General features: G+C 42.4%; 2 protein-coding genes across 3 annotated transcripts; one reads left to right on the top strand and one right to left on the bottom strand.

The window, feature by feature from the left end:
• Positions 1–239: 239 nt before the first annotated feature.
• On the bottom strand, positions 240–15,497 carry cramp1 (cramped chromatin regulator homolog 1). Of its 2 annotated transcripts, none has more exons than XM_063471602.1 (20): positions 15,399–15,497; positions 13,218–13,594; positions 11,225–11,427; positions 10,977–11,130; positions 10,405–10,488; positions 10,179–10,227; positions 9,844–9,929; positions 9,283–9,406; positions 8,323–8,404; positions 7,206–8,147; positions 6,742–6,913; positions 6,397–6,569; positions 6,203–6,277; positions 6,016–6,097; positions 5,730–5,840; positions 5,421–5,578; positions 4,613–4,799; positions 4,180–4,347; positions 3,784–3,929; positions 240–2,859 (listed from the first exon to the last, which is right to left on the bottom strand). In XM_063471602.1, exons 2-20 carry the CDS (start codon positions 13,591–13,593, stop codon positions 2,746–2,748), a joined length of 3,486 nt encoding a protein of 1,161 aa, XP_063327672.1. In that variant the 5' UTR covers position 13,594; positions 15,399–15,497; the 3' UTR covers positions 240–2,745. The 2 variants fall into 2 exon arrangements, with proteins under 2 accessions (XP_063327672.1, XP_063327671.1); XM_063471601.1 differs by lacking the exon at positions 15,399–15,497 and adding an exon at positions 13,978–14,115.
• An 830-nt stretch (positions 15,498–16,327) lies between these two features.
• Positions 16,328–20,840, top strand: jpt2 (Jupiter microtubule associated homolog 2). Its single transcript, XM_063470582.1, has 5 exons — positions 16,328–16,489; positions 17,221–17,372; positions 17,789–17,940; positions 18,794–18,830; positions 19,421–20,840. The coding sequence occupies exons 1-5, from the start codon at positions 16,434–16,436 to the stop codon at positions 19,681–19,683; spliced, it is 660 nt and encodes a 219-aa protein (XP_063326652.1). The 5' UTR covers positions 16,328–16,433; the 3' UTR covers positions 19,684–20,840.
• Positions 20,841–21,259: the final 419 nt, after the last annotated feature.

Raw genomic sequence — 21,259 nt, 5'->3', positions numbered from 1 at the left:
AGCTAATATTCTTTGTCACTTTAAAGTGTCATCTGGATTGGAATTATGAGCGTGATTGTACTTTTATCAGGATCAGTGAGGAATTCAGTGTAGTCTGCGGATAAACCACTCATCCATCTCTGGAAAAGTTGACAAACCTGTCAGAAACGAGCCCAAGGCCAAAGACTGAATTTTGTACAAGCTTGCATATGAACTGCTGTGTACCCCCCACACACAGTGAATACAAGAAAACAGGCAGGTTTTTATAACCATCTTTATACACAGAATAAAACACCTTTCACAAACTGAAAACAGTATTTTTTTTTTCTCCTTTCTTGGATGTCACCTTAAATTAAACAGAAAAAACACTTGTCTCAGAAATATTAACAATAAATAGTCCAAATAATGATTTACATTATGTTACAAAAGCGCAGTGAATACTGGAATTTCCATTTGTACAAATACATCCTTCAATAGGATTCCTTATTAAGAATCATCTAGTGTGACAAGATCAAGCGTTTCCAAATGTTGTTCACAAATTAACACCACAGGAGCGCTTACATTTGTTAGATCGTTTTACAATCTCGTTTGTGGAATGACAAAGAGGTCACCTAACAGTTTACACCAAACGGGTTCACACAGCTGCATAGAGATGATGCTGGTTGATCAAATTAAATGTGAAGGCAATGAGTCTGTACTGCACACTGCATGTGCACTGCATGAAAAACTAAGAAATGATGTCTGCTTCTGTAACATGTAAGAGCCACTCTTACTTTAGTCATAGTGTTTTGTTAGCATCCACTAGTCAGAGGGAAAGTAATTTGGGGGCATATAATAAAAAACAAAAATTAAAATAAATGGAGTCAACTATGGCTTTAGTGTTTCATTAAATTAAATACCTATAACCGCTCGCTCTTATGGAGTGTATTTCTACTGGGAACTCAATAGTACCCAGGACATTCATAATTCTAGTTTGTCAAACAAAATGAATGTGTGGCTGCAGACAGCTCATTTGTTTGAACTAATTAGGACGGCAAGAAAGCAACAGAGCTAAGGAAAGTAAATGAGCAACATTGTTAGATTTCCTTGTAATCGATGGCGGCGGCAAGAGAACGCCCACCTGTTGTGTCAGCCTTATTGAAAATGACACCAAAAGTAAACAAAGACACGCCCTCCTTGCTGTTGATCTGGCAGCTTCAGGTCTGGATAGGCCACCTTTAAAAACAGTGCAAGCCTGAATGTATGTTAACAAACAGGCACGCATCAGAGTGCTGCCGCTCACGTCTCACGCGCATCTTTTTGAGATGTTCATCTCCCTTCATTTAAACCTTCCTCTGCAATTCACGCTCACATCTACAATCCAGGAGGGAAATTCTCCCTATTGCAGCTTGCATATGAGGAGCGGGGAAAGCGCCGAGTCAAAGGAAACATTTTAATGTGAACATTCCTCAAGGCTTGCATTCAGACGCAGCAACCATGAAGAACAGTACATTACGTACATTATGCTGTTTGTGGCTATAAGCACTGTCAGCACAGACTCTTTAAAACATTCTGATTCAGTCTCCAAATACCACACGTGTGAAGAGGGCTTAAATATCTAAAAGGTATTCCTGTTTATGCAACAAAATCCAATATTTGAACTTGCATCTCTGCACACAATAAAACTAATGAGTAATGAATGCAACAATAAAATAAATGCAATAACATTTTCAGCATCTGTAGAGCTACCCAAGTGGAGTCAACCAACAAGCTGCCATTTTTTATTTGTTTTTTGTTTTTAAATGTGGGTTTGAGAACTGAAGAACCCGATACCAAACACGCATGACTAGAACACAATCTGTAACACCTGAACTCATAAGAGATGAGGAACAAAAAGAAAAGAAAAAAGGAGGCCAACAGGAAAAAATGAACTTCTACGCACCACTTTGTTTTGTTCCACTTTTGCTACTGAACTATGCCAAGCATCTCTTTCTCACCGACATTACTTTTAATAATAATAATAAAAAAAATAAAAAAAAATAAAAAATAAAAAAATCACAGTCCAGTGGCTGTTTGCCACCAGCTGATGATCTGAACTGCACATTTTGAGAGGTCACCTTAGAGCCTTTAATACACACGCACACACACAGATACATTCATGCACTCACACACCGAGAGCAGGAAGAGACATGAAAGATCGTTGCAGATATTTTGTTCGGATATGGCATAGTATTTTCCTGTACATGAGGTTGTATTTTTGTAAACTCATTTGTTTTATCTAAAGTGTTTGTATTTAAAGGGAATTGTTCCTTAGAGAACAGTTCAGTGAAACCAACGCAACTCGCTTTTGAACAATGGTCACGGTTGACCACCTATTATTGCACTTTTACAAACAGGCCATGGATGGCTTTGAGGGGGGATGGGGTTGGCCTTTCTCCCCAGTCTTCTTTCTCCAAACAGGGAGAAGACAGAGAGGAAACCTCTCCTCTCCTCACTTACAGTACCTCTTGTCACCAACAACATGATGCTCTAGGTGAGCAAAGTTCTGCCTTGGTCTCTTTTTAGGACCAGCCTGCTTATCGACAGGTCTGAGAACCAGACGTGGTAAAAGTTGGGGTAATTTGCAGCTGCTGGCTGCAAATCAGTTTTGAATTTCTAGCAGTAGTCACTGCTTCCAAGTGTGGGCCCAGCAATTTGTGTCTCTCTCTTCCCCCCCACCCAAGTGGAAATGCCTGGAACTGGCTGTAGATTAGAGGTACAGATGACCATGGCTTGGTGGAGTCTTCCTCAGGGAGGTGGGATGGAGGGCTCAGTCACGGCGAGCTCCTGAGCCAGATCATTGAAGCGAGCGATGTAGTCTATGCTGCTCTCACTCATCATACAAGCAAGCTGAGAATCCATCTGCAAGCAACACCAAAGAGCTTTCAGACTGACAACAAGGGCAAATCCAAGAAGGAAAAAAAAAAAAAAACCCCAAAAACCAAGATTTTTCCAGACATCCCTCAAACAGTTTCATGCTTTAGGTCAAGAGTGTAGGAGGAAAAAAAAGTTCATCACATCAATATCTGTCAATGAAATTAAATTATTTACTGAAAAAGCAGATGTGTTAGTCCAAACACAGGAGGCAACAGTCACCGGGCTCTATTCACCTCCCAGGCAGGTTTGGGCCCCATCCCAGGAAACAGGTTTAAGCTAACAAGTCTGCGTTTGTTAACCCTGAGATGAGTCACTTACCAGGGTAACAGAATCTGAACTAAACCTGCTCACTGACAGGTTTTCTTTAACAAACGTAGAGTTTCTCTCTGCCTCATCCCCTCCTGCCACACCTGAACCAGCTAACTTACACTCCCGATTCATTTCTTCATAAAGTCGCTATCAAAGCATGCAAGAGAGCGAGAGAGAGCACTAAAAATGGAAACGTGTTCACAGACTGAGATTCAGATATTAAGTGCTGTCAGCATTTTAAAAGGTATGGTGTCTGAATCAACAAGTTTTTCATTGAAAATCACCTAAAAATCAGTGGATCAGCCCAGAACCTGATCTATCCAAAAGGTACCATGTGGTCCCTAACACCTAAGACAACTGGCTCTGGGTCAGAGTCCACTTGCACAGCAGGACAGGTCCAAAAGGGATAAGGACCACATTTTCAGAGTGGATATAAATGCAGGTTATTTTTAAAATGGGAAGTGATGTTTTTACATTTACATTTTAGAGATTAATTAATAACATATAGGTTACTGAGATTCAGAGGATTGTGTGTGTTTGTGGCAAGTGATGCTTCTCAGTCACAACTTTCTTTAATTTAATCAACAAGCATTTACTTACCTCTGCCACATCAGGAAGGCCACGGGATTGAAAGGAATCATGAGAATTGCAGTCCAGGAGGCTAGGACCGAGTAGAGCTGTGCCGCTGGAGGGGCCAGTGGGGGTTAGGGTGGTCCGTCTGCCCTTATCAGGAGAGACCATGCTGGCTGCAAGGAAAATAAGAGCAAAAGACTGAGTAAATGGCCTTCATCATATGGCTGTGTCAGTAATATTGGAGATTTTACAAACAAATCTTTGTAAATGTTGACTGTACGTGCTGCTGTATGCAGCATTTTTAGTGGGAAGTAATGATAAAAATACATCCACTTAATATTCTGTCTTTCTTGGCCTAAAATTTAACTTCTCACACTCTTGAGAAAGGAAGCAAAATAATAATTAAAAAAAAAAAACTCTTACAAAGGAGGCATCCCAGTGTGGAGTCAGACGAGTCGCTGGGGTACCACTGAGGATCGTGGCTGGGTGAAGGGATCCAGCCTCTGGATGGGCTGAGCGAGGGAGACGAGGCCAGCAGTTTGGAGCCGTCGCTGTTGCCCAGCTTGGCTGGAGAGAGAGCAGCCTCCTCACCTGCAGTGCAGCAGGCAGAGAAATGAGACATCAGCGATTAAACTCAGCAGGCTCAGATGGTTAGCCGCTTGGATGTCAACGTGCACTCTTTTCCACAACCTGCAGAGGAATTAATGCTGTGGAGCCACAAAGCTGACCTCAGTGGTAATTACAAAACCTTTCTAACCTACTCTCACTTTTCATTTCACTAAACAAACATCGTCAAGCTTTATTTAGCAGTTTCGTGTCAATATGGCTCGGGTAAGACGTCTGCACGTGCACGCACCATAATGTGTGGAGTTGATGGCAAGCTCGATGATGGAGTCGCTGATCTGCGTTTGAGGTTCTCCGGGGGTTAGAGCCTCTTCAGGAGGGCCTGGGAGTGAGATATCAAGGAGCGAGGCAACGCTCGGTGGAGAGAGGAGTGAGTCTCCCCCGCCGGTGACTCCAGGAGACGGAGGTGGTACGCCATTCTATGGAAAGAGCAATTTAACTTAGCACATCACATTTTTTTAAACCATTTATTCAAGCATAGCTGACAATTTTCTTTATCAAATGGTGATCAGCTACGACTGGAAAACAAATGAGGTTACGCAGACTCACTGCCTTTAACTAAGCCAAGTGTTCCCTCACAAAGGCCCACTGTGAGCAAGGAAACGCCCTGATGGCGATACAAACAGCTTTATTAATCCCATCAGGGCAAACTGTTTGGAGCAGCTTGTTTTTAAACCGTAACATACAAATAAACAGACACAGTATGTAAAAGGTGATCATGAATATGACAACTGTCTGCAAGAATAATGTCTACAAATAAAATCTATAAAAATTACTAAAACATTTGTGAAGTCTTGTACGACAGATGCGCAGTAAAAAGAAAAACATTATGCAAAACCTGTCCTACACCGTACAGATAAACAGAAAATCATTAGAGTGAGCAATAACCTTCATTAAAGTAAGATAAATCAAAAACTGACAGTTTTAAATGTAACACTCCAAGATGGTAATGGGCAATATCATTTATTCTAATGCCAAATGCCAAAGGCAAGGAGGAGACATCAAATGAAGGAGGCTTCTAGTCTGTATGTGTCTCTGACCTCTGGAACATTTTGCTGGTGGAGTTGAGAGTCTGGCTCAGCATCAGCAATGGGAGTGGTGGCGAGAAGAGCGCTGTTATCCACAGTGGAAGAATCCACCTCCCGACAGGGACTGCCTGGGATGATGCCTGCAGACTTGGCTGCCAGGTCAATGGCACCTGAAAGTATTAACAGTTCAGGCAAACGAGAGATTTGTCATATCGCTCCTGATAAGCATTAACAGCAACAGCATGTGAAGAGCAGAGCAGGAAAAAAAAAAAAAAAGAAAAAGGATGGAAAAATGTAGTAGTTAACAGAAGAAGTCCATACTAGAGAGCTGGCTGGCCCCCGCAGAGCTGGATGTTGCTGGGGTCGTTTTAGTTTGGACAGAGCGAGAGGAAGGAGCTAGTCGGGGATGGATCGGCCGGAAAGATCCAGTTCCTGAAGGAAGAAACAGGAAGTGAGAGAGCAGACAATTACCAGAGGGTCTTGCTGAGAAAGAGAAATCGTTTTTAGCTGTGATTTCATTAATGCATACTGTAAAACTACGCCCTAAACATTTCCAGCCTCAGCTGACGACATATTCTATCATTCTGTCCTGCTATCTGAGGAGTACCTGTGGCAGAGGAGTTGGAGAGGATGGAGAAGGAGCAGACGTGTTGAGGAGTGTCTCCTGTAGTTCTGGGCAGCAGTGTTCGCTGTGAACGAGAAAGAAGTGGCCAAACAAAACACACTTAGGAAAACCCGCCTTCCACCCAACCAAGCGCAGAACTGATGAATGGATAATGATCCTGCTCTCTCACCTGAACTACAAGTGGTTTGCGAAGTTGTCTGTTCCGAGGTTTTCTCTGTCTAGAAAGGAAAAGATCTGACTGCATCTGTGAGGAAAAAAAAGAAAAAAAGCACATATTAATGCTTGTTAATGCATCAATTATGTCTTTGTACAGTTGGCATACACAAAACAAAAAATTATGCATTATGCATTATTCTGGCTTACACTGATCGAGTCGAGCTGCTGTCTGAAGGCTAGCTCTGCCTCTTTGTTAGGGGAGAACATTCGGTTGTGCCGTGAGCTGTTGGGTGGCAGCGTGGTGGGTACTGCGAACACGCCGCTTTCTGATTCGCCAACTGCAGTAGAACCCAGCAGAGAGCGGGGAAGGTTGCGCCCACCTGAACAGGATTGAAACAGATGTGGTGCCACATCAGGAAAGGCAGCTATTTGAAAACTTCTAAAGAGGAAGCATCGGTGCTGCATAATTACTTCTCGCTGTTTAATAACTACAGCACTGTTAGTACAAAAATGACTTTATCACAAAAGCCTGCAGGAGAGAGACATAAATACCTCCAGCACTTGGCAGCTGTAACTTGGGCATGCGCAGAGACGCCTGCGGCCGCCCACAGCTTGGGCTACGGGCGCCTGCAACAGGACCCTTCGCCGGAGGTGTGAGGACCTGGTTTTGTTCCTCCTGATAGGTCTTGAGGGGTGATGTGGCTGTGGAGCACAGCTCTGGAGCCTGAAGGAAAAGGCACATGATATGCTCCTATCTCGAAATAGCACTTTCATTGAAAAAGACAAAAAAAAAAAAAACCCAAAAAAACCATGGTGTTCATAGTACATAACCAGTAACATGTTTTTCATCAGCTGGCTTTGTACTGAATATAAACTCTTCACACTGCTGCGTCTTAAAAATGTTTAATTTTAAGCCTTAATGCCACTGATAATTACACATTTTTCATCTTTTCAACTTGTAATTTTAAACAACACACCAGGCCACAATCTTGGAAGACAGAAAAGGGAAAATTTACCAGAGGTTTGGGGTTGACTTCAGTGGAAACCAGCTTGAGTAAGCAGCGCAAAACTCGATTTGTCCTGTCGGGCTTTGGCTGCACTGAGGCTTGTCCCTCTTCTGAGTTGCTGGGAGGAGCTGTGACCGGCTGCCACTCGTACTCCAGCTGCAGCTTGCCTGGCTTCCCAAACATCAGGTACAGCTCAGCCAGGGTGACGTTCTCCGCGTCACGGGCGCTCCAGCCTTCCTCTCTGATTTGCTCAACGACCCGTTCTTTGGTCGCTGGTGGGGAAGCTTGCGACACGGCTTCGTCTGAGCCAGTCACTGGAGGTTTGACTGAAGGAGGCTGGTTGGCCTCCAAGGAAGACGCGCTGGTGCTCTGCTCCTCTTTGTACTGCTCAGAGGAGCTATCGGCACCACTACATGACCTGTCCGTGCTTCTGGTCATGGCTAAACCACCACTAACCTCAACGCCAGTGCAGGCCTTTCCTGGATCAGAAGATCCCATCCCATCTCCCTCTTCTCTGACAGTCTGCTGAGAGGAAACTGGGACACAAGGGGACTGAAGTCTCTTCTCCTCTACCTTTGCAGAACTGTCTGCTGATGGATCAGGGTTGGGGGTTTCAGTTCGACGAGCATCACCCGTTATAGTCAGTGAAGCACCAGCAACAGCAGCGCTTCCCCGCCCAGATTTGCTGCCAGTTCGAGGTTGTGGAGCTGCATGGATGCCCAGGATCTGGGCAGCTGGCAACTCCTTGGCATTAGGCCGGCTCTTGCCACTCTCGATCCAATGGACAGTGCAGGAGGCTTTGGAGTGAACCACACGTGCCACCCCAGGCAGTGTGGTTAATGTGCAGCTCTCAGCTGGAAAAAGAAAAAGTTCTTCCTTCTGAGTTATGCTGGGAGAGGCTGTGCTGGTCTGGTTGCCTTCTAGAGCCTCTCTCTCCATGAGACTCTTAAGCTGAGTTTTCAAAGTTAAGGACCAGTTTATATTCGACACAAGCTGGTATATGCCCCAGAAAGCAGCATGTTAGAGCAGTACATTTCTAATATGTACACCAGGAATGAAAAACACTCTGAAGAGTTTCGCATACATATTGCACTGTAATGTTTTTTTGTTTTTTTTTAAAGGATACAATTCGCTGGTCATGATAAGCCCACTTCTGTTTCAGATACTCTATGAGGCTGGAGACTTTCCTGTGGAGCTCCACCACCATCCTGAGAAAATACAGTAAACATTTGATGTCAACTTTGCAAAATACAACACTACCAGGACTAATACGTCTGACCTAAACTACTTCTACATTTAACACTTAGACTACTATGGATCAAATTTCCTCGGAGTTTTCTAAAACCGAAATAATCCTGTGTGGGAAAAATCAAAACACCAACTACGTGCTTCAAAAATAACTAAAATAAAACAGAAATTTTCATTAATGTATAGTTTTACTATATTTGTTTTGTCACGTTTGCAAACAAATGCATACTGACATTGCTGTAATTCAGCCATTTTCACAAAGTCTTTACCCTTCTTCAACCTACCCATGATAAATAACCCCTTATTATCATAATAATTAAAAAAAAAAAAAAAAACCCTAACACTGAAACCAGTAAAAACGAAACTATGAACCTCAGAAGCAAACCCAGTCTGAACACTAACTGAAAACTGAACTGAGAACAAAAATTAAAGATGAAAGAAATAGAGTTTAAACTTTGAACAGCATCTGAGGGTGTTTACACTTTTCAAATTTCACGAGTTAACTTAAAAAAAAATATATATATACACACACATATTTAAGTTGCACAAAAAAAACAAAAACAAAACAAAAAACAGACGTTTCATTACTTTCATTTCTCAAGAGCTGACCCAGAAAACTGTGGAAAACATGCAAACCATCAAACTGAAATAAGCAGTCTGAAGCCAAGAAGAGGTTCTTAAATTAGCTCAGGCTTGTTGCATCGCCATGGCTTGAACTAATAAAATAAAGAAAGAAAATAATAATAGAAAATGAATTAAATAATGAAGGTATGACATCTCTCTGACTCTTGGATGTTATGCTTTTGAAAATATATTGTGGTTCTTATCCATGTCAGACCTGAGGCGAGGGTTGTGGGCAAGACTCTGAACTCGGGCCCAGGAGTGGTTACTGCGTGGCTGGAGCTCCACTGCCACCTTTAGGGGCAGACGCACTGGCTTCTGGTCCTCTTCATCACTCACTCCTGCAGGACACAAAATTACAGATTCAGCCACTATATGAAAAGCCCAAAACCTGTAAACTCAACTATGCTCTCTCACTTAATCAACCAGGACAAAATGAAAAGGCAGTCATCAATCTCAGTGGCATCCATTCACAGATTTACATACAACAATGACAAGAGACAGTCTTTTTCTACCCTTGATTAAAGCAAATATTTTCAGTAAGTGTGATGAGTGGGTGTTATTGAGCAGAGGGGTTGATGACAGCTGGTCAGAACAGTCATCTCCTTCATCCTCCTCACTTTGCACCCAAAGTTACCATGGAAACACCACCAGCCCACTTGATGCCATAGTTTTTGTAAAAGCCCCGGCCCCATGAACCCCCCAGTCTCACCATCAGTGAGGTTTTCAGTGCTTGTTCCGTAACGCGTGTGCTGGGTTTCTGCAGGCTCATACTCACCATCTGGATCACAAAGTTTTTTCAACGCTCGGCACATTGGAGCTTTGATCCGCAGGTTCCTCCCTTTAGAGCGCACGGTAGTGGCCCTGGTGGAGCAGAAGAAGTTTAAAAAAAATAAATCTTGATTCATATATGTTGTAAGCTCTAAACTTTGCCGTGCCACAGAGAAAGCATCTGACTACATACTGTCAACTCAGCCCTCAGATTTGTTTTTCATACTAGCAAAGTGCTAATCTGCATCTTTCCAAATGTGATCTAGTGCATCAGTTTAACGTATCACAGTGCCAGATGTGTGCATGTAAACCCACTGGCCAAAGCTTCTGCCACAGACTTACCCTTGCTGGATGAGTTCGTTCAGCTTTGCCACATTCTTATCATCCATCACTGTCAAAGACAAAACACAAGACAGCTAGTTAAGACATGCTCCTCAGGGGCAACTGCCCCGAGCCACAGGGATCATCTGGAGTTTAATCACATCCCCTGTGTCCACAACCAGCAGAACCAACAGCAAAACACACACAGTCTACATTGCATCTAAGCGCTTTCACAGCCCTCACTTACATCCTCCAACTTTTTTGCGAAGCTCGGCGTAGCAGATGAGGCCGTACAGTTCTTGAGAAGATTTCTTTAACACCCTGGAGTACACTGAGAAGGAAAGGAAGCACAAGTCACAACACTGGTGGAGGCCTGTGCATGCTACATAAAGATAACATGAGAGTAACACTGGGTGCTTTTTGTAGGGGAAAAGAGCTCCAGCTTATCTGGTGAGCTTCTTTAACATATGTTTTGCTTGCTAAAAAACAAAAATGTCAGTGTGAGTTCTGTTGTAGGAAAAAAAATAAGATATGTGGCTGTTTAACAGCATCTCTTCTTTACTTCTCATTCACAGTGTCAGCAGTAAGTAGCATAACTGAAACAACTAAACACAAACCTAAAATAAACCAATTAAGATCAGCCTAAGAGATCACCTTGTTGTATGAATTGTACACATTTTTATGAGGTGTCATTTGATAAAGTCATTACAGTGTACAAACTTCATATTTGGGGATCAAAAATTCCAAGGTGAATTAATTTATTCACCCCACGTGTTCCACATGTTTTCTGTGTTTAACAAGAAAAAAAAAGCAACTCACCGTTAGCGAAGTCGATGTGTTTGGAGATCTTGTGCCAAGTTCGGTAGTAAAAGTGGCGGACCTGTTCCTTGTTCTTCACCATATTTGCTGGTTTGCCTCTCTTCTTGTACTTCATTGCAATGTTGTTCTGGATGGCCTCAAAATCCTTCCCGTGCTGGGAGCAAAGGAGGGCAGTCGTGAATCTACGACGTCAAAAGATCTACACATGGTAAACTTTTAACTTGGTAAAAGGTTGTTGCAAGCTTTACCTCATAAAGACCCTCAAAAAAGCTGTTTTTGTCCTCGGCGCTCCAGGATTCCCACTGCCGACGGGCTCTTTTCTGGTTACCAGCTTGTTCTTCCTTCTCTGTAGACCCTTGGCCCTTGGAGGTCTTGGATACTCCCCCCGTGGAGCTGACCACAGGCCCCGTCTGTCCCACCACACCCTGGGAAGAGGAGCCATTCTCTGCCCCTGTTTTAACACAGAAACATTCAGAGGAAAGGCACAAATTAAATATCAGCTCACCACCCTGGCTGTTTTATATGTCATAATGAAAAAATGTTGATCTGAGGTGTGTGGTTCGCAAGATGTTAAAATACATGTACACAAAGCCACCCACTGCCATTACAGCGCACAGAACCTGCAGAGCTTCCCTCTCTGTGGTTAAGCTCTGGCAAGGAGACAGGAAAAGCAATCAGTCCCTATGGTCAGGTCTACATTACACAGTTCCAAAACCAACTCATGGTGGGCTCCACTGGCCAAGTTTTCTGGCCCAGTGCTGCGCACAACGCCAGGAGACATTAGCAGGAGCACCCAGAGAGTTGCTGTTGCAGTACTGTGCTACATTAAGCACTTTTTTTCTTTCTTTTTAGCCCAAATGTGTGTTAATTTACAAACACAAGAATGTGACTGGCTCACAGACAATAACCTAGATGGGTCGCCTTCAAAATAGAAGTGCACCGATATAGCATCACATAAAAATAAGCGAGGCTTTCTTGGTCAGACGGTCAAACGTTTGTGCTCAATCTAAATATAGTTTCTGAGACAATCAGAGCTTTTCTGTTTCAAACAACAAAAATCCACCAGTCATACCTGTCAAAGGATACACAATTAAATAATATTGTTTCTGATCTGATCAATGGCTGTTGTTTTGTGGACAAAGCAATTTTAAAAGGAAAAATGTACAAATTAAAATCACAGATATATAATGTACTGAAATATTTTTTCAAATAAATTCCACTTTTCAATGAGGAACACACAGACTTCTGGGTGACATAGCCTCATTAACAAACTCAAAAACCACCACCACCTCACTAAGTCTCAGCCCCACCCCAAAGCTGTCTGTTCCTCCAGAGGGACAGGTAGTATGGAAGGTAGTAAGGAGGTACCCAGGAGGTAATGCCTGGATAGATGCATAGATAAACTGACACCAACCAGCTCACACTTAGCAAATACTATTAGTGATTGGTAGCCTACAAGGGAATCCTTCATTGTGTTTAAAAGTCATCCTGAAAGCCTTAAGTCATCTCTAGCTTTGATTCATTGTTTAGAAAGTTCCTGATATCGGTCACCCTCTGCGTTATTACAGAGGCTCATTCAGATTATTTGCAAAACCAAAACTAAATAATGGCAAATAAATTACAACCTCTGCTTTACTGGTATTTGTTGTAAAATAGGGGGGAAGAAATTAAAAATTCTGAAAAACAAAGGTAGCCTAGGCTAAATCTGTGGATCAATGAAATGATTGGCTGAAAACTGCAACACCATTCTTGTCCAATTTCGTATATATAGTCCCAAAAGAAAATAATAAGAAAAAAGACAAAAGAACTGTAAGCAACCCCGTTCAGTAATGTCACTGTCCTGTCCTGATATCAGGTCCATTTTAAGCCTGTGATTTATTCCTCCTATGCTGATAACAACACTGTGCCTTTATTGTTATTGCTGCCAGTTTCCAAGAAACTGCAAAAACAATCAAGTGACATCTTAATTAAAATCTAACTTCTGGCCTTTCCTGTTTTTTGATTCTTTTTTTCCGCATAAGTGGTGTACAGGATGGTGTTGCAACATTGGCTGGAGCAGCCAAAAAATGTACCCAGAGTACAACCCAGCAAGTGGCCCACGGGGGATACACGGCAACACAACGGCATCACAGACAAGCACACTGCAAGCACCGACAATGAAAACGAAAACTGACAGCACAGCCCACAAACTCTCCTGATCCCACCTGTACACACTCTTTCCCGAGCTGGTCACTCACTTACCTTTCGATTTTGCCCCGCCATGTCCATTGATGGAGGAGCCGATTGAATCCTTCCGTATCCGTTTGCTCGGAGGTCGAACGCTTGATCGGAGAAAATGATGCTGGTCGGGGCCCGGAGGGCCGGGCTCAGCTGATGTCTGGGGAAGCTGGGTCGAGCCTGGTCCGGTTCGGTTCGGAGCAGAAGCAGGAAGGACCGGGGCTGAACCGGAGCTGAGACCCGTGGTTGATGGATTAAGAATTTCCACTCCGTCCTCTCCCTTTGTACTGCGCTCCTCGCTCGCCTGCTCTCCGTTCTCCTCTTCGTCGCAACCGTCGGGCTTTCTGGACGGATTCCTCCTCCCATCGACACCGATCCCCTCCCTGGAGCCCGGTGTCATGCTGCCACAACACAATTACACAAAATTTGTCACATTAGGAGCAAAGCGATGTGCAAAATTAACTTCTAAAGACGACGTTCACTGTCTCTCAACATGGCCGCCGCTGTTTGTTTCAAATCCCCTCTTCAGTCCCGTCAAAACAACACCAAATATATGCATTTCATGCCTTGAGATAAATTAGATTTAACAGCTGAAGCAGTTAGAAGACTGGCAGCGATGCTTTTCCGAGTAGCTTTCCGCTCTAATGGCCAATAATAACGATTTAATTTAAACTGAATTCAAAAGCGAGCGCTTTTCAGTTTAGCGCCCTGCAGAAACGACAACGAAAACCCCCTCGGTGCCTTCGACCTCTAAATAAAGTGTTTATTTCAAACCTAATTTTACCCATTTTGGTGCTCCTCTGTAGTAGACGATGTCTTCTTTCTCTTCACCATGGGTCCGAGCGGTTAGACTGGCAATTAGTGGTCAAATTGAGCATAATAAAGCCGAGAGCGATCGCTCCGCTTTTATGCCCTCTCCTTGCTCCTGATTCGACTGAGCTGAACTCTCTGCGCAGTTCAACTGTCTCTTCTATCAGCAACAACATTACTCAATGCTTTCCATGCAACGAGACATAAATGACACAAAACCAGCCGCAAATACGAGATATTTAACTGCATTTTGATGGATAATAATTTACAAAAAGCCCGTGTCGGTTGAGCTCATTTGAATTGATATAAGCAGGGATAGTTTTATTAAGCTGTGAGTGGACTTCGCTTCACACTACGTCATCATAAGCAGAAATTGTGCCTCCAAAAGAAATAATTTTATGCTCAAACCTTTGCCACGGTAATGTTATTAATTGCCAGCAATACTACAGCCCCTCATAAATACACACGACGATGGCACATGAGGAAAATCAGGACGTGGCTTTAAGTACACGTTGAGTAGAAGGAGTAGCAGGAGTAGAAGGAGCTGGAGCAGTAGAAGGGGTGCTGCACTTGTGTTAAAATGTGTAAACACTGCAGAGTTTCTTATCCTATGTGCTCTACTGTTTTTCCACAACTTAATTTTATGCTTGCTGAATAATCAGGAGAGGGGGTGTCCAGTGCTTAAGGACGACAAAAAAAATCAGACTTGGGCAGCTTTAGTATGGAGAAACATCACGAATGTCTTCTTTTTCCACACAGCATTTAAATCTCTCAGTTCGTGTCAGCATACAGCTGATTATCAGGCAATTCTGGCACAAATTGAGATGAATTAATAATTTATGAAAGCCTTAGATAATTGCTTCAGCTATTTAATGTTTCAATTGAACTTAATTAGATCTTTAAACTTGAAGTGATGGACAGCTATAGCTGTCACTTATTCTGTTTTATCATATTGTTTCAGTGCAATCTGAGTTGACTCGAACACACTTACACTGAAACACCGCGGTTCTCTTATTACTTCACTAAATGACATTACTCGCGTCCCACAGCAGTGTTACATTAAAAACTACTTAGCAGTTGTAGAAGTCTCATCACGAGTATAATATTCTATTGGAAGCTTCACGTGTATTTGGAAGTGCAGTGGTGTAATAATTTGAGATGTTTACAAGCAGTTGCTAGTAAGTAGATGTAGCAAAATGTATTAAATGTAGTCAAATATTTCTTCCGTGGATAGCCCGCTACTATGTCCAGCATGGCTGCTGTTGTTGGCTAGCTAACATTAACAGTATAACAAGCCAAACAAGATTTTACGTTATAAAACTGCTCCTAGCATAACGACTATTTTGTACAGAGTCCAAAACAGGTTGTTAAATTGGTAAATATTACTGATCTTACCTAAAGCAGAAGATTGCTGGTAGTATTCCCAAACGAGACACAGTTTAGCATTGCTAGCTGACGGTAGACCTCCAGCTTGCTACAGATGACAGCTCCAGCTGCTCCGTTGTCAGCGCGCGCAGACACGCCCATTACTATACAAAAACAAAGACTGTGATTGGCTAAAAAAACACGAGGTCGGCGGTTAAAGTTTGATTGACAGAAACCTCCGCCAACTGTTAGTGGAAGAGTTAACAACGAAAGACCAATTGTCATTCTCTTCCTGTCACGCCTCGCCAAGTTTACCGACTAGTACACTAAACATTTTAGGCGGCTCTGGGTGATATATAATCTAACCTTTTTGTTTAGCTATTACATTTTTTTTGTTTGTTTTAACAATAGTGGATCACTGTAATTAACATTTCTGGTCCTGTAAGACAAGTTCCGCCCAGAAAATGATTGACATTTTGACGAACAATTCAGTAGGCGGAACTCAGAGGATGTGCTTGAATTTTGTAAGGGAGTATAAAAAACCCCACATGTCTAAGAAGAACTGAAAGAAAACATTAACTGTGTTGAGCACTACGTTTTGAGTTGATATCGTCATCTCAGACTTAGCTGTTTAAGAATAAAACAAGCGCACACGTGGAAATCAGTCCATGTCTACTACTGTTTAAAGGGTTTTTGAGACTCACAAGGCGAAACTTTCCTGCTTTTGTAGAAGATGTGTATAACCTATTACAATAATTAAACAGCAGTGTAAATCATATTTAAACAAGAAAACTATAGACTCAGTGCTGTTGCGGGAACAATGCACAGTTGCTTCTCCAAAGTCTTTCACTTGTAATGGGAGTCTGGGTGCAGTGAAACGAGCGCACCTCAGCTTGGCAGAGGACCAGTTATATTCCTCTGTGTCATAGTTGGGTGGGTTCGAAATTCTTCACTACGGAGTTGAGCCGGGCACGCGCAGGCAGAGGGGGAACTCGCTCGTCGTCCAGTTGGCAAACTGACGAAGAAGTTGTCTTCGGAAACTTGAAGGGTCAAAACAGAACCACCATGACTTCGACTAACATGTTTCAAGGGTTGGATACTGGTTCGAAACCGAGTTCAAGGTAAAGACAACAGCTGTGCGGCTTGGTTATGTGCGAATAAGAACCGCCAGTAACGTTTTATTCCAACTGCAGCCAGGAGCTCGGACAGTTAGCAGCCCCGAATTTAGTATAACGTTGCCTGTCAGAACCTCGTAGGCTTTTTTTTCTTCCACTAATTTCTTTAAGCATATCTCGAACACGCAGTGCTCCCAGAAAGCTTAAATGTCTCGGTGGACGCTTAAGTGGAGCTGCAGTGGTTTGAGTTAGCAAACTTGTTAGTCATGATAGCTTTCGAGCTAGCCGTTCAGGCGTTGTCTACTGCGCCTGCGGAAGTGTGAAATGCTCCTCGGAAGGCTCTTCTTTGTATCCGCCAACAGAGGCGTTATGGTCACGCTTTCCTTAAAGCAAGAGGTTCGGGTGCTTTTTAAAAAAAAAAAAATCTCGAAAGCACCAGTTTCCGGATCAGCTCCCCTAAGTAGAATGATCAAACTTTCAATAACGAAAGAAAGTAAAGCGTCTGTCTGATATAATCTATAGCAGACAATGGTTTCCATGCGTATATGGCGCCATTCCCGGGTCTATAATCAAGTAACCTGTTATTTAGCTCAGTTGGCCCAGCTAACATATTTATAGCCCGGTTACTTAACGTTTCCTACAAGTCTTTGAATATACGACATGACAGTAACAGTAGACGGTAAACATGAATCCGCATTCTATTTATTTAAAGATTTAACTTGTATGTTAATGTGTAGGGTGTTGCAGCCTCCTGGAGGTGGCTCCAGTAATCTGTTTGGTGGCTATGAAGAGGACTCTGCAGCATCAAAAAGACCCAATAAGATGGCCTCCAAAGTTTTTGCTTCACCAGAGGAACCCCAGAGTGCACCAAGACGCTCCAATCCTCCAGGTGAGATTAACCTGCTGGTGGCTGATGCTTTGGCTTTTCTGTCTCTGCAAATCCATGTTCAGAGTGTGAAAACTATTACTACAATGTTATATTTCCACTGTAAACATGTTGGCTGTTCTTTGTGCCTGCACATAATACACCTGCTCATATTACTCTGGTATAGCTGAGTTGATTTACAGTTCAGGGTACTTGATTGCCCTGATAGTCATAAATATTTTTCTCTGAAATGGTCAGAACATTCTTGACATTTAGCAAGTGCACACAGTACGCAAAACTAAGCTGGGTATGTGCTACATCTGGCACAGAAGAGTGACTTTTTATGAAATGGACACAGAGATTACATTTTATTTTTTACTATTGCTGAATTATTTTAGAAGATCGTGTCACTATAAGGTATGTTGGTTAATCCTTTGTAGGTGGAAAGAGTAGTGGAATATTTGGTGAACCTGAGCCTGCTGCTCAACCACAGAGACCCATACCACCAGGTGGACCAACCAGCAACATATTTGGGCCTGCAGGCACTGCACCTGCCCAAAGTCCAAGCCGAAGCCACCCAAATAAGCCAAAGGTAGGCTGTAACATTACCTTCCTTTCACTTTTTGACTTGTATTTTATGAGTTGCAGAACATTTTTATTCAAAGGCTGTGCCAAAAAACCAACTCTTTAGTGAGGAATACATAGGTTTGCGACAGGCAGCACTTCAATAATAATCTCTAATAAACACACACTAAGCCCCACCCTAACACACACCTGTCTGTGCCTCCAGTGAGACCGGTGGTATGGTAACCTCAGAGATGATCTCTAATTTGCATAGATAGTGACTGCAAACCTGGCTGATGTCAGCCTGTTATTGTAGATGTCTGTGATTACTAATCAGCAAAGGTGTGTTTAAGTCAGCACGAAAGCTTGAAGTCACCTCTAACTTTAGCACATTGTTTAATGACTTAACAAAGGTCCTGATATTGGTAACCTTTGAGTTGTAGGTACTGAGGGTCATTCAGATTATTTGCAAAAGTAAACAAAAAATGTGGCAAACATAACCATTATGACCTTTAAAAATAAAGAAATGTACACAGTTATGTATAATAATTGCATTTTCTTGTCCTGTTCTCATGTCCATTTGACATTTTTATGCCCATTTACTCATCTGTCATTTCAGTAAACACACCATCTAGAGAGGTTTTAAAGGACAAGCTGACAAGAAATGATGAGTTTGCGCTTGCACGTCACCGTCTTTGTGTTGATTTCTCTTTTTTTTTTTTTTTTTGCAGACTGAGAGGATTTACCTTCATTAACATTATTAATTTCCATTTTAACTGTGTGCAGTGAAACAAGAACACCTGTGGGGGGTTTTTTGTTTGTTTGTTTTTTTCTTTCTTCCTTATCTTTACCGTTTTGTTTTTTGTTTTTTTTAAATACAGGACAACCTCAGTGTGGGACCTGAACCTGAATCACCAGGTGAGTATTGTACATCTTCTTTGTGTATAATTTCTTTTCATTATACTATTAAACTACCTCTGCTAAGCCTTGCTGTTCAGACAGATCAGATTTAATCATATTGTACTGTTTTCTAAGTTTTACACCCTAAACTTTTAATCAGTCTTCAGTTAATGAGAGAGAAAAATAAATTTTGAGTCTATTTATGTTCTCATCTGTGCATTTCCACTGCTTAACTGCTTCATGCAAACAATAAAAATATGTGATAGTCTCAATAAACTATCCTCCATCTCTGCAAAAAAAAATTTAACGCTTATTAGTTTCACTTAATATGTGATTTAACAAATATGTGATTTAACCCTCCTCTGTTAGTTAGTGAACTGGACTTGAAAATGGCAGGGCTTGTGGTGTCTTACATGAACTCAAGCTTTCTGGCTTTAGATTATAATTTGGTACTCCATGCTCTCGTCTAATGATCATCACTTCTGGATCCAAAAGATCAACATGGTGGTGTCCATCACACTACACACAACACACAGTGCAAAAACCAGGGGGTTGGGTCACGGTAGCTGTGTCCAATTTGATATCACATGTCAGCGTGTTTGTTTCAGTTCCTCAAGCTCCTGAAGCCAAAGCCAGCCAGCCTGAGGCGAAAGAAGAAACGGCACCCCCAGCCAATGCACCAGCCAAGGAAGAGCCACCCGCTGCCATTGCCGCTGCTGTCTCGGCACCCTCGGAGCCTGAACCCACACCTTCCTCATTTCCTGATGACACTTCGCTGAAGAACCACGAGCCTCACCTGGGACCCAAGCCTCGCTCCCACAACAGGGTCCTTAACCCTCCTGGAGGAAAATCTAGTGTGGTGTTCTACTGATCAGCTGAGCGTGCCACCTCTCCCAGTTTGTGTCCATAAACCTCTTTGTGTGCTCCCCTGTTAATCTTCTCTCATTCCTACACTGCTCTTTTGATGGTCATGTGATCTGTACACCTAAATGCAGCCCAGTTATTGTTGTTGTTCACACCTGACGCCTGGGCTCATAAGTTGTCCTCAACATCTTGCACTTTCATCCCCCGTTTCTGACTTCCTGCCATCTGTCTTCTCCTTGATATTCTTCTATAATGAAACCTGCAATCATTACAATCACCAATGAGTCAGCTGAATGGCTAGCTGTCACCTTATCACTTTAACTGTAACACAGTTCGGTCTCAACTTTGCAGTTACTGTTTTCATCGTTTGTGTTACAAGTATTTGTAAGTGTAATTTGTTTGGAGGCACAATCATCTAATTTTTGTGTGTGTGAAAACATTTCTGCATCTCAAGAACGGTTTAGAGTTTGGCATACTTGCACAATTTTCAGATTTAAAACTGACCCGCAATTTGGTTTGGCTAAAAACTTCACAGCAGACATTTGCCCATATTTCTGGGAGCTTTCTGGGGTGAACACAGCTTCTCATCAGTTTAATTTATGAAGTGCCAGATCTTTATTGGATGACCACTTAATTTCAGAATTTAAGAAACAATCCATGTGACTGAGGCCTGATATCAGCTTGGCATCCTTTCATCTCTCTAGCCTTTTTTGTTAATTATGCCTCACTAAAAACGTGTACAACAGAGAGCACAATCTATGATTAGGAATTGAAACAGCTGTTTACTCCCCAGATGTTTCTGTGTCCTCAAAGAAATTCCATTTTGATTTATGTGAATGTATTGTGCAGGTACTTTCTCTGCTTCGCCCTCATTGCTTGCTTTATCTGAGAACATAATCTGCCTTCTTTTAGCTTGGGGTAGGCCTCAGTTTATGTTTTAAATTAAAACGGCTTGAAGACAAAGTGAACTCTGGACAAGCGTGCGGCCTACCTGAAGTCCAGGTGGGCTCGATGATAATCACATTTTCACACTCATCTCGGGGCAGATCTGTGGTGTTCTGGTGCCAGCCTGTCCCCTCTGTGTCGATGTGCCTGGTAGGCAGCGAGCGCAGCAGAAGAAAGAAATCCTGTGTATTGCAATAAAATGGTTGTTTTGCAGTAAGAGTTTGTTTACTGTGTCTGCATTCATCATCTATTAAAAACTGAGAAACACTCAGGGGTGATTAATTTAAACATGTACATTTTGTTAAACTGGAATTCGTCTCTCCCGTTGATGCTTATGAGGATTTGTGTAAATCTGACATACAATCCAAGTGTTGTCTGTCCCATTTTGAGAGTTATATTTTGAGTCACTGACAGTACTGCTTTTGTCTGAATTTGTCCTCGGGCAGCACTCTCTGGAAGCCGCTTCTTTTTTTTTTTTCCCCCACATACAAAAATGGCCACTTCTGCCTGGAGGGAGTTTATTTTTGCTTCACAGCCACACAGAATCTGTATAGAATTTTTAAACTATTTGAAGCAATGGTACAGATGACAGCACATAAAACACTGTTTGCTCGTGTGTGCGTGTGTTTGTGTATAAA

This window comes from Pelmatolapia mariae, linkage group LG4, assembly GCF_036321145.2.
Source record: "Pelmatolapia mariae isolate MD_Pm_ZW linkage group LG4, Pm_UMD_F_2, whole genome shotgun sequence".
NCBI classification, from domain to species: Eukaryota; Metazoa; Chordata; class Actinopteri; order Cichliformes; family Cichlidae; genus Pelmatolapia; species Pelmatolapia mariae.
Note: the sequence above shows the minus strand (reverse complement) of the source record. Positions and strands in the feature narration are given on the sequence as shown.